At 38.4% G+C, this 12,364-nt stretch overlaps 1 protein-coding gene across 36 annotated transcripts in view; it reads left to right on the forward strand.

The window, feature by feature from the left end:
- The window catches only part of DTNB (dystrobrevin beta), a 239,834-nt gene that overhangs the window by 38,637 nt on the left and 188,833 nt on the right, over positions 1–12,364 (forward strand). For all 36 annotated transcript variants that reach the window (XR_008289633.1, XR_008289634.1, XR_008289636.1 and 33 more), the window contains one exon: positions 4,160–4,373. Coding sequence is in view for 30 of the 36 variants with exons in the window: in XM_053201135.1 (XP_053057110.1) it covers positions 4,160–4,373 (214 nt within the window). In the remaining 6 variants the exon portion in view is untranslated. The remainder of the gene's footprint in view (positions 1–4,159; positions 4,374–12,364) is intronic.

A 12,364-nucleotide genomic window follows, 5' to 3' on the forward strand; every position in this document is an offset into this window, starting at 1 on the left:
ATGTTCAATTGTCCCTTACATGGTTTATTGAAAATACTATCCTTTTTTCTTCACTGCCTCCAAATCTTCTCTTCATACTCATTAGGAGAAATGTATAATTGTTCAGGGGCGTCTGGGTGGCTCAGTCGGTTGAGCATCCGACTTCGGCTCAGGTCGTGAGCTCACGGTTTGTGAGTTCAAGCCCCGCGTCAGGCTCTGTGCTGACAGCTCAGAGCCTGGAGCCTGTTCTGGATTCTGTGTCTCCCTCTCTCTCTGCCCCTCCCCTACTTGTGCTCCGTCTCTGTCTCTCAATCAATAAACATTAAAAAAAATTTAAAAAAAATATTCATAGCAGTTTCCGCATATGCTTTTAGACTCATGTGTTCCACTGGTCTATTTGTCTATCCTACCAGTAACTGCTATTATAACTTTATAATAAGTCTTAATATCAGAGCAAGTCTTCCTACTTTGTTTTGTTTTTCTTTTTTTTTTTTTTTTAATTTTGTTTTAACGTTTATTTATTATTGAGAGACACAGAGAGAAGAACATGAGCAGGGTAGGGGCAGAGAGAGGAGGAGACACAGAATCTGAAGCAGGCTCCAGGCTCTGAGCTGTCAGCACAGAGCCCGACGTGGCGCTCAAACTCACAAACCACAAGATCGTGACCTGAGCCGAAGTCAGACGCTCAACCGACTGAGCCACCCAGGCTCCCCTGTTCTGTTTTTCTTTTTAATATTGGGACAGTTTTGGTCTTTTTATATTTATTTTCATATAAATTTTAGAATCTAATTAACAATTTCTACTAAAAAGAAACAATAAAACAACACTGCTGGGATTTTTTTCCATCTTTACTTTTTTTTTTTTTTTAGTTTATTTATTTTGAGAGAGAGATAATGTGAGTGGGGAAGGAGTAAAGAGAGGGAGGGAGAGAGAAAGAGAGAGAGAGACAGACAGACAGAGAGAGAATCGCAAGTAGGCTCCATGCTGCCAGCACAGAGCCCGATGTGGGGCTTGAACCTGTGAAGCAGTGAGATCATGACCTGAGCTGAAACTGAGTTGGACACTTAACTGACTGAGCCACCCAGGTTCCCCTCTTGATTTCTTTTTAGTTATAATTTACGTATAGTAAAATTTATCCTATTTTAATGTATAGCCCTGTGGCATTTTGTTGGGACTGCACTGAATCTATAGATTAAGTTGGGGAGAATCAACATATTTCTAATATTGACATTTCCTCCAATGAACATGGTATGTTCCTGCATTTATTTAGCTCTTTAATTTCTGCCAGTTAAATTATAATTTTTTTTTGTTTTTTTGTGGAGATGTTTGCACTTCTTCCATTGGATTTATTCCTAAATTTTTGATGATTTATGATACTATTATAAATAGTATATAAAATTTAATTTTCTTTTTCTTTCTTTTTTATTTTATTTTATTAAAAAAGTTTTTTTGGGGGGGCGCCTGGGTGGCTTGGTTGGTTAAGCGTCCAGCTTCAGCTCAGGTCATGATCTCACAGTCCGTGAGTTCGAGCCCCGCGTTGGGCTCTGTGCTGACAGCTCGGAGCCTGGATCCTATTTCAGATTCTGTGTCTCCCTCTCTCTCTGCCCCTCCCCTGTTCATGCTCTGTCTCTCTCTGTCTCAAAAATAAATAAATGTTAAAAAAAAAAATTTAAAAAATAAAAAAAATTTTTTTTTAATGTTTATTCATTTGTGAGAGATGGAGAGAGACAGAGCATGAGCGGGGGAGGGGCAGAGAGAGAGGAAGACACAGAATCTGAAGCAGGCTCCAGGCTCTGAGCGTCAGCACAGAGCCTGATGCAGGGCTCAAACCCATGGACCATGAGATCATGACCCAGGCTGAAGTCGATCGCTCAACTGACTGAGCCACCCAGGCGCCCCTTGTTTTATTTTTTTAAATGAGAGAGAGAAAGAGAGAGAGAGAGAGAGAACTGGAGGAGGGGCAGAGGGAGAAAGAGAATCCTAAGCAGGCTCCATACCCAGCACAGATCCTGGCACTGGGCTCAGTCTCACAACTGTGAGATCATGACCTGAGCCAAAATCAGGAGTTGGATGCTTAACTGACTGAGCCATCCAGGCACCCCTAAAATTTCATTTTCTGTTACTAATAGAAATACAGTGACTTTTATATCTTGACTTGTATCTAGCAATCATTCCAGACTCAAATATCAGTTTTAGTAATTTATCTGGAGAAACTTTGATAGTCTATGTGTAGAATTTTGTCATTTCTGAATAATGACAGTTAAATTTCATCGTTTCTGAAACTTACATGGATAATTACTGCTTATTTATTTTGGTTTAGGACCCAAAATACAATAGAGATGATGATAGTTGGCATTTCCTTTTTTTTTAATTGAAGTATAGTTGCTACACAATGTTTTACATTTATTTCACATACACAACACAGTGATTCTACAACTCTGTATGTTACAATATGCTCACCGCAAGTGTAGCTGCCATCTGTCACCATACGGTGCTATTACGGTACCATTGACTATATTCCCTATGCTGTGCTTTTTATTCCCATGACTTACTCATTCCATAACTAGAAGCCTGTTATCTCCCGCTCCTCTTCACCCATTTTGTCCATCCCCCCACCCTCTTTCCTTTGGCAAGGACTAGTTTGTTCTCTGTATTTATGGACCTGTTCTGTTTTTTGTTTGTTTGTCCATTTGTTTTTTACATTCCACGTATAAGTGAAATCATATGGTATTTGTCTTTTTCTGTCTGACTTATTTCACTTAGCATAATACCCTCTAGGTCCATCCATGTTGCAAATGGTAAGATCCCATTCTTTTTCATGGCCGAGTAATATTCCATTCTCTATATATGCCACATCCTTTTTATTTATTCATCTATTGGTGGACACTTAGGTTGCAACCATATACTGGCTAGTGTAAATAATGATACAAAGAACATAGAGGTGCATATATATTTTCAAATTAGTGTCTTTGTTTTCTTTGGGCAAATACCCAGTAGTAGAATTACTGGATCATATAGTATTTTAATTTTTAATTTTTTGAGGAACCTCCATACTGTTTTCCACAGTGGCCATACCAATTTACATTTGATGGTGAGCCTTTCTTATCTTATTCACATATCAGAGGAAAAGCTTTCAACATTTTACTTTTAAGTAATATGTTTGCTGCAGTTTTCTGTAAATACCCTTAATCAGATTAAGGACATCCCCTAGTATTGTGTTTCTTCATTTCTGAACATAAAGTTTATTTGAAAAGTGTTGTTTTTTTTTTGATGATTTCTGACAATCTCATTTTGATAAAGAACATGGTTGATATTACTTGAATCCTTTGAAATTTGCCTAGATTAGCTTTATAACTCAGGATAAGCTCAATTTTCAGACAGGTGGTTTGCGCTCTTGAAAATAAAGCATATTCTCTAATCACTAGGGGCAGTAATTCATATAGTGCCCTTTATGCCTACTCTTAATTGTCTATATCCGCACTTATGCTTTTGTATGTTTGCTCTATCACTTACTAAGGGAAATGTGTTAATTTCTCCCACTAAGCTTGTGAAATTTGTCTCCTTGAGGTTCTGTTAAATTTTACAATATATACTTTTGATGCTATTGTAGGGGAGGCAAAACTTTACCCTCTTAGGGTCTCTGGTTGGGCCTGAGAATTAAATGGACATAGACAGATTGGCAGTTTTGCACGCAGAGTTTTCCTGTACCTGGGAGCTCCCATAGGAAAATGAAGAACTGAAGGGGTGAGGAGGCATCAGTGCTGATACACTAGGGAGGAAGGAGTAGCAGTTGTGGAAAAGTAACTAAAATATATGGGGAGACTCAAGGAAGATAAGGGTTATTTTAACAAAGTCTATGCAGATTTCTCTTGGATTCAGTTCACTGTCTCTGGGGATAAGAATGTTTCTTTCCCTTTGGAATAAGGAGGGCATCTTTCACTTGGGAGTTTATTTCCTGCTTTCAGGAAAAAAAGAGGAGTTTAACATGACCTTCTTGGCACCTGCTGTTTTTCAAGTGTCTTTAGCTCAAAATAATCCTTATGCCAAAGTGGCATGTTTTGGGGTCCTATTCTGCCTCCTTTCACTATTCTATTAAATATAAATAAATGAAAAGTTCTTAGATCTTTCTGGTGAAGTAAAACTTTTAAGTTGTTGGCAATTTATTTTCTTTGTGTTTCAGTCCATCTTGTTGATATCTGGAACATGATTGAAGCCTTCCGAGACAATGGCCTTAATACACTGGACCATACCACTGAGATCAGCGTGTCCCGCCTCGAAACTGTCATCTCCTCTGTCTACTACCAGCTGAACAAGCGCCTTCCTTCTACTCACCAAATCAGTGTGGAGCAATCGATCAGCCTCCTCCTCAACTTTATGATTGCTGCATATGACAGGCTAGTACCTTACATGTTTACTTCATTTTAAGAATGTTTGTCTCTTAGTCATCCTTCTTCCAGAGTGTCTTGCTGAGTTGTCAACTTGGAATCACAGTTAAAAGGAAATTACTCCATAGGAGTTCCTTCTAAAGACTGGTTAAATGCCAGAGTGACTTACTATCACATATTAAACTCCATAAAATTATGGAGAATCACAACACTGAGACATAGTGTTTGGTAACATTGTAAGTACCTTAGTATAGCTGTTCTCTATCCAGAGAAGTATAGCTAAGTTGTGAATTTGATTATGAGGCTTTCTATTTGACCTTGAAGCTAACCTTTCTTTACTCTGGAATAGTAAATGACCCTTGACTCTAGTCTTGTTTTCTTCTCTTTATGTTTAGGATGCTGTTTTAATTTTTTTCAGTGCAGAACATTACCTTATACACCTTATAACACTAGAAGAAAACTATTTAAATGTACTACAAATTAAAACAAATAATTGGCTATATTTGTATTCATAGAGAATTAAGTTGGTATTATAAAAAGCAAAAAAGAAATCATAAATGATGGAAGCATAGAATTTAATGTTTATATTCCGGGAACCAAGACTTTAGATTTTTGATTTCTGCTATACTGACAACCGTCCACTTTGGATGGGTTAATTCTTTCTGCTTCATTTTTTTCTCCCTGTAGACCTACTTTGAGTTTATACATTTGTAAAATGCTTTTATTTATTATACTTCATAATATTGAAGATTCTGTGCCTTGATAAAACTCTGCAGGTGACAAAGTCAAGTCACAACATAGGCACTCACTAAATTTATAACATTTTTATAAGATGTTATCAAATTAAATATTGTATCCATTTAATAGAAAATTATTTTAGGAAATTTGAATTTTTAAAACAAGAGTACACATGAGACATAAGTCCCAGAATTTGAATGCCATTTTTTTAGTAATTAGATTAGTGAATCCATAAGGTTAATTTTATATTGTCCAAGGAATGACTCTTTGGATACAAAGACCTTAGTAAAAATGTTATTCTGTGGTGAATAAGCAGCACTTATCATGACACTAACTCAGTGAGTAAATCAGTTCAGGATTGCACAATACAAATTAATTCAAGAAACAATTTTTTTTTTATACAAAATCAGAAATAAAAGTCATCTTTTAAACAATGATAAAGCAGAAATTATATAAACTTTGATTCTATAACCATATCAAATAAGTTAAGTATTATGGCTAAGGAAGGAAGAAGGCAGAGCAAAGAGACAGCAAGAGAGAGAACAGGAATACCCAACTTAGGAGCAGGAGGTGCAGAGGTTCTGGGACATATTCAGAGATGGCTAGACACATCCAGAGGGAGACAACGGAAAACAGTAAGCAAACAGTAAATCATATGAAGACAATCCATAGAAGGGCATGCTACAGAGAACTAGGAAAAACAAAAAAAGATGAGTAAGTTAAGAAGAGGAAGGACTGTAGTACGACAGTGGTGAATTTGGTAATTCTCACATCATATCCTATTTAAAACTTTGGCCATAGGCATCAATAAATCCTTATATCACTGCTAACCTTGAAATCTTGAGTGTGTGTGTGCGCGTGCACGCGTGTGCGCCTGTGTATACATATGTATATATATGTACGTACGTAACGTACATATGTATGTATATGTATATATGATAACATCTTGTTTCACTCTCTGGTAATTTGAGATTGGCTTTCACATACTGGAAAAATGAAAGGATCTGGTTATTGGAATTTTATTTTTGAAAATCGTAGCATTTTGTGAAATATTTCAAATATTAGTCTCTGTATTGATTGGCCTCTTTATTACTTAGGCTGGAGAGTGCCTTTGATATGTAGAGTATGTAGTTTTTCATTTTTTTAAGTACGCTTCACACTCAGCGTGGAGCCCAACGTGAAGCTTGATCTGCCGACCCTGAGATCAAGACCTGAGCTGAGATCAAGAGATGGATGCTTAACCCACTGAGCCCCCCTGACACTCCTCTAGTTCTTTATTTTAATTAATATTTTCAGGATTTCATATTTTATAATTCCTAAGTTAGAATTTGAAGCACTAATTTGATTATTCTTAAATTCCCTTACCTCTGAATTTACAGTCAAATTTTGGCCAGTGTGTTTTGTTACAATTAAAATACATTGTAAGGCTGTAAAACAATAGTAAGAAACAAATAGGATCCAGACTTTGTTCCTCAAGTGTGTATCTTATTAGGAATTATTTTCTTTTTCTGCTGAGGATTTACAATATCTTATATTTGACAACTAAAACACAGAGAACAATGTTGTAAACATCTGTGTGTAGGACATTAGTAAAAGCTATGAGGAATAGCTAAAACACTTGGGTAGCCTCATTTTTTTCCTTATCAGGTCTTTAGTATAATAATATTGGTGGTAGTCATCTGGTCTGGTCTGAAGGTACAGCAGGCGATGCTGAGGGACTAGAACTCTTCCTTACTCTTCTTCAGTTGAGCCAATTCCATTATTTAGGGCTTGTGATTTGCAAACTCCCTTTCCATCACCAAAGTCTGTGTTAGGTCGGCGTCTTTAGTTGTAAGCAGTAGGAAGCCCACTGACGCGTGTGCTTTTGTAGCAGTGGGCGAATAGGCTCACATCACCAAGGAGCCCAGAGGCCCAGAGGCAGGCCAGCCCTCTGTCTTCTTGCATCAGAGCTCTCGCTTCCATTTTTCTCTTCGTAGTGGTTGTGGTTTTGCCCTCCTCTTGTATCAGCTTCATCCTTTTGCTACATCAAAAAATGCCTGCTGTCAGCTACTACATGCTTCCTGTTTCAAGTCTAGGTAGCGGGAGAGAGCAGGTTTCTTTCAACACCAAACAAAAGTATCTGAGCCTCCCTCCAGAAATGTGCATTTGGGCCATGCATGTGTAGATGTGATGCTTTTTAGCTCAAACAGATCAGGATTTGTGTCTCTGGAGTAGAGTGGTTAAATTCTTCCCCTCATTACATGATGCCTCACAGTGGTGGGGGGTGTGGTTGGACTAGCTATGAAGGAGATGGCTACGTGTCAACCCGAAACTGCTCACTGAGCGTCATAAACTTGTGGCTCCCTTTCTTGTTAAACGGCCCCGTTCTCCACCCAGCTCCTTAAATCTGAAACCTGAGAATCACTTACACCCTTCCTTCTTCTCCACTCCCATTTCCATGCCAGTTACCAAGGCCTGTCATTTCTACATCTGTTTAAAAAAATTTTTTTTTTAAATTTTACATTTATTGATTTTTGAGAGACAGGGTGAGACAGAGCATGAGCAGGGGAGAGGGAGAGAGAGAACAAGACACAGAATCCGAAGCAGGCTCCAGGCTCTGAGCAAGTGTTCAGACGGAGCCCGATGTGGGGCTCGAACCCACGAACCGTGAGATCATGACCTGAGCTGAAGTCGAATGCTCAACCGACTGAGCCACCCAGGTGCCCCCATTTCTACATCTTGACTCGCTCAGGTCTGTGTGCATCTCTCTGGCCCTACTACCACCCAGCCTGCCACCGTCATCTTCTGCCTGGACTGCTTCCGGGGCTTCTAACTGATCTTTTTACACGTGCTTTCTTCCCTCATTTGTTCTTAGAGGTAATAAACATCATGAGCCCTACTATCTAACCCAGGAACTTGAACATTAGCAATAACTTAGGTTTATCTCTCCTGTCCCATCCCACTGACCTGCACATAACTAAAGTGAATCCGATTCTGATTTTGCGTTACTGTGTTCTTCTTAACAGTTTTTTCCCCACGTATATAGGCATAAACACAGTGTTGTTTAATTTTAATTATTTTTACTAATTGTAAAAAAGAAATTCATGCTGTCTGGCTGTCTGTACTATTACCTCATTTACTTTTTTCATTCATTTCATGTTGTTTTTTTTTTTAACTTTTTTTATTTTTGAGACAGAGAGAGACAGAGCATGAACGGGGGAGGGTCAGAGAGAGGGAGACACAGAATCGGCAGCAGGTTCCAGGCTCTGAGCCTTCAGCACAGAGACTGACGCGGGGCTCGAACTCACGGACTGCAAGATCATGATGTGAGCCGAAGTTGGCTGCCTAACCGACTGAACCCCCAGGCACCCCCAGGCGCCCCCAAGTGCCCCCATTCAGTAATATATTGTAACACTTCATTCATGTTGCATGTAGCCATAGTTCAGTTATTCTCGCTGTTGCACAACGTTCTGTTGTAATACTGTACCTGTCGTTTTCTCCAGGTTCTTGCTGCGGGAAACAGCACTGCCTGGAGCGTCCTGGCTCATGCGTACAAGTGTTCTAGACTGCTCTCTTGGTCCTAAACTGAGGAATGGAATTGCCAATTCGGGGTGGGGGGGAGGTGCGGTACATGAAATTCAGCTTTAGAGGATAGTATCAAATTATTTTAACAAATTATACCAGTGCATAAGAGATCCTTTCAATCCACATTCTTTCTGAAAGTTTTAGAATTGTCAGACTTTTTAGTTTTTGCTAAGTGATACCTCATTGTCTTGATTTGCATTTTCTTGATTATCAAGCATGTCTTCATGGGTTTCTTAACCAAATATATTACTTCTGTGAAATGCCTCTTCGTGTCTTTTGCCTGTCGTTCTAGCGTGTTGTTTTTTCTTTTTGTACTGATTGTAGGGGCTCTTCATAGACTCTCGATGACAGTTTTTTTCTTGGTTATATGTGTTACACATATGTTCTCTCCATTTACTTTTCATAGGATATCTTTCTCTTCAAATGTTTTTAATGAAAAATTTCAAATATTTACAAACATAGAAAGAATATTATAATAAATCTCAAGCTATCTATCACTCAGCTTCAGTAATTACCAGCACATCCCCAAACTTACCTCATCTGTATCCTCAGGATCTTCACCTCCACCCTCCCTCTTTTCATGCCTTCTTTGAAGCAGATCTCAAGTATCATTGTTTCATATGTAAATATTCCAGTGCCTACATTCTAATGTATTGCAGGACCATTTTCCCTCAGCTTTGCTCCAAGAAATACTACTGCTTAGAATGGAATGAAATTACACCTTAAATGGAACAAACCTATAAAGAAATCATACATCTAATGAAACTAGGTTTGGATAAAATCTTCAAAATACATCAGTATTGAACATATTAATGAAAGGTCAGAGTTATTGTTTACCATCTAAAAGAGCAGTATAAAACACTCTTGCTACTTTGAACAATCTAAAGATTTCTTTAGTGTCATGAGTTTTATGTATCTAATTTTGATGGGTAAATATGGAAGAAGTTGCTGTGTAGTTTGGAAATATGGCTAAGAACTGTTTTAAAGTCTTGCTCTGACAATTTGGACATATTTAAAAGTTTCCATGGTTTCCTCTTAATACTGAATGCTAAAAACAAAACAATATAAAAAAACAAAGCAAAAACAAACTCTTTCATTCTAAATAAAGCAGTTGTATTCCTTAATTTTGAATATGCCCAGCTAGCGTATTATGGAATGGATGTTGCTGAAAAAGATAACATTAGGTTATAGTCTTCCTCATTTGTGATTTTTAAGCAAAACTATCATATCCTGGGAGGCATAAATACTTGATATATTTATGTGCAGTATTTACTGTTATCTCTGCTTGTTGTCAGATGGATTCAGGATGGCAAGAAAAAATACAGCCAAATACAAGTGGGAGAGAACTAGGACTGAGTGGGAAGAGTTTGGGGTGCACAGAAGCAGCACATTTAACTCTTGCAAGGATGTGAGCATAACTCCTTTAGGAAATTTCCGGGGGTTGGTGGAGAATGAGGTAGGGATTTGGGGTGTTTTAAAAAGGTGAAATCCTCAGCAGAAACCTTGTGTGAAATGGAGAGAAACAGCTGCTCTGGTGGACCAGGAGGAGGACAGCCCACCTGCCTGCCCTGCGTCCCCCACACTGCCTGGTGGGTGTCTTGATGGTGTCACCAGAACTGGTTCACTGAGTCACAGTCTGAGTACTTGGTGCCAGGATTATTCAGGGAGCAGAAATGAGTGAACTTGAAGTTCACTTACTCTTCCCATCACTTATTATTTTGTAGCTTTTCTTTCAAGAGAAGTCATGCATTCATGTTAATTTTCAAAGAATCTTCTTGATTCCAGGATATGCAGATCTGAAAAGGGTTTGACCATTAGCTAATATTTCAGAAAAACAATTTTTTGCTAATTATTTTGGCCTTATCTTACTGTTTCCTTTTTATGTGTTTATTTTTGTATTGTTGTTTTTTTTTAATGTTTATTAAAATTTTTTTTTAAATATTTGTTTATTTTTGAGAGAGAGAGAGAGACAGAGCACGAGCGGGGAAGGGGCAGAGAGAGAGGGCGACACAGAATCTGAAGCAGGCTCCAGGCTCTGAGCTGTCAGCACAGAGCCCGATGTGGGGCTTGAACTCAAGAACCGTGAGATCATGATCTGAGCCGAAATTGGACAATTAACCGGTTAACTGACTGAGTCACCCAGGGGCCCCCTAAATGTTTATTTATTCTTGAGAGAGAGAGAGAGAGAGAGTGAGAGCATGAGCAGGGGAGGAGCAGAGTGAGAGAGAGGGGCAGAGGATCTGAAGCAGGCTCTGCATGCTGACAGCAGTGAGCCTGATGTGGGGCTAGAACCCACAAACTGTGAGATCATAACCTGAGCCAAAGTTGGATGCTTAACCAACTGAGCCACCCAGGTGCCCCTATTTTTTGTTTTTGTTTTTAAGAAAAGGCAAGAAAGGGCATGCTTCTTCTGAGTGTGTTACTTTTTCCTTGCCTTTGTTTCTCTGAAAGTGAGGAGAGAGGTGGTAACAGAGAGATCTCTAGTCCATTCGGTACCTCCAAATTAATCTGATTAAGACACCTTTTTCACCTCAAGAACCTTCCAAAACTCCCTGTGGTTTTTGAACGAGATTCGTACTCCTCACTTCTAATGGTATCAGTCCTTAATTCCCTGTACATACCAAGCTCTCCGTAAACTACTTGAGGCACTTCTCAATTTTTCTAATATGATATGCTCCCATTTCTCTCCAAGCATACTTACCCCAACCCCTACCCCACCCCGCTCAAGTTTTTATATACTCTGTAGCCTTCCTTTTTACCACCAACCCCACTTTTATCCCTTTGATGACCTATGGTATTTGTCTGTGTTATTATTTTGACCTTAAGTTATACAATGCTCTAAACTGCTTCGTAAGTGTACAAATAAGGTTGAAAGCCCTTGAGAGCAGAGATTCTACCTTATACTTCTTTGATTACTTGATAAACACAATGCTGAATTCTTAATAAATATTTGTAAGGTTGAAATGAAAATTAGCAGGCATTCTGATTGTGATAAAACTGAATAATATTCTAAGTTGATTTTACTTGATTAAGCCATTTGACATTTGCCAAATGGATTCTTGATTTGCAAGTGATTATTGCATAATCCATTCACTGAAGTTTTGTAAATTAAGATTAATTGGAAAAATATGAGTTTTTGAAAATCAACAAGAAATGTTCTTTTACTTTTAGCTGCATGTGGTAATTGGACTAGTAGCAGTGTTTGTAAAGTAGAAGTCTATTTTTATGTGAGAAGTACTAATTTATGGTTGGCAGCAGCCACAATTGTTTGTTAAAGATGTAGAAACAGCTTGTTTCTTAAGTAAAAAATGCCCCCTGTAGTCTTGTTTTCAAAAGTATTAATTTGCATAGGAAGTTCTTCTTAGCACAAAGCTATAAACACCATCCAGATTAGGTTAGTTTAAATATTTTTTTAAAAATAGGTAGAATTTGAGACTTTGCTGAACTGAAATGAGCAAGCTCCCAGCGAAAGGGCACAGGTGAGAACGGCGAGGCTTCTGAAGGTGCCTGCGTGTTAAAACATAGCAGTGTTTATTCAGGGTGACTCACTGTCTGCTTAGCTTGGCACGGAGCTCATTGTGGTGTTTTCTCAGTATTGGATAATAAGAACTCTTTTTAGAAGTCATGTGCATGGTTTATTGTCAGACCATAAAATGATAGGTCTGTAGCAGTGAATCATGCAGGGAAGTCTGAGAAAG

Source organism: Acinonyx jubatus, chromosome A3, assembly GCF_027475565.1.
Source record: "Acinonyx jubatus isolate Ajub_Pintada_27869175 chromosome A3, VMU_Ajub_asm_v1.0, whole genome shotgun sequence".
NCBI classification, from domain to species: domain Eukaryota; kingdom Metazoa; phylum Chordata; class Mammalia; order Carnivora; family Felidae; genus Acinonyx; species Acinonyx jubatus.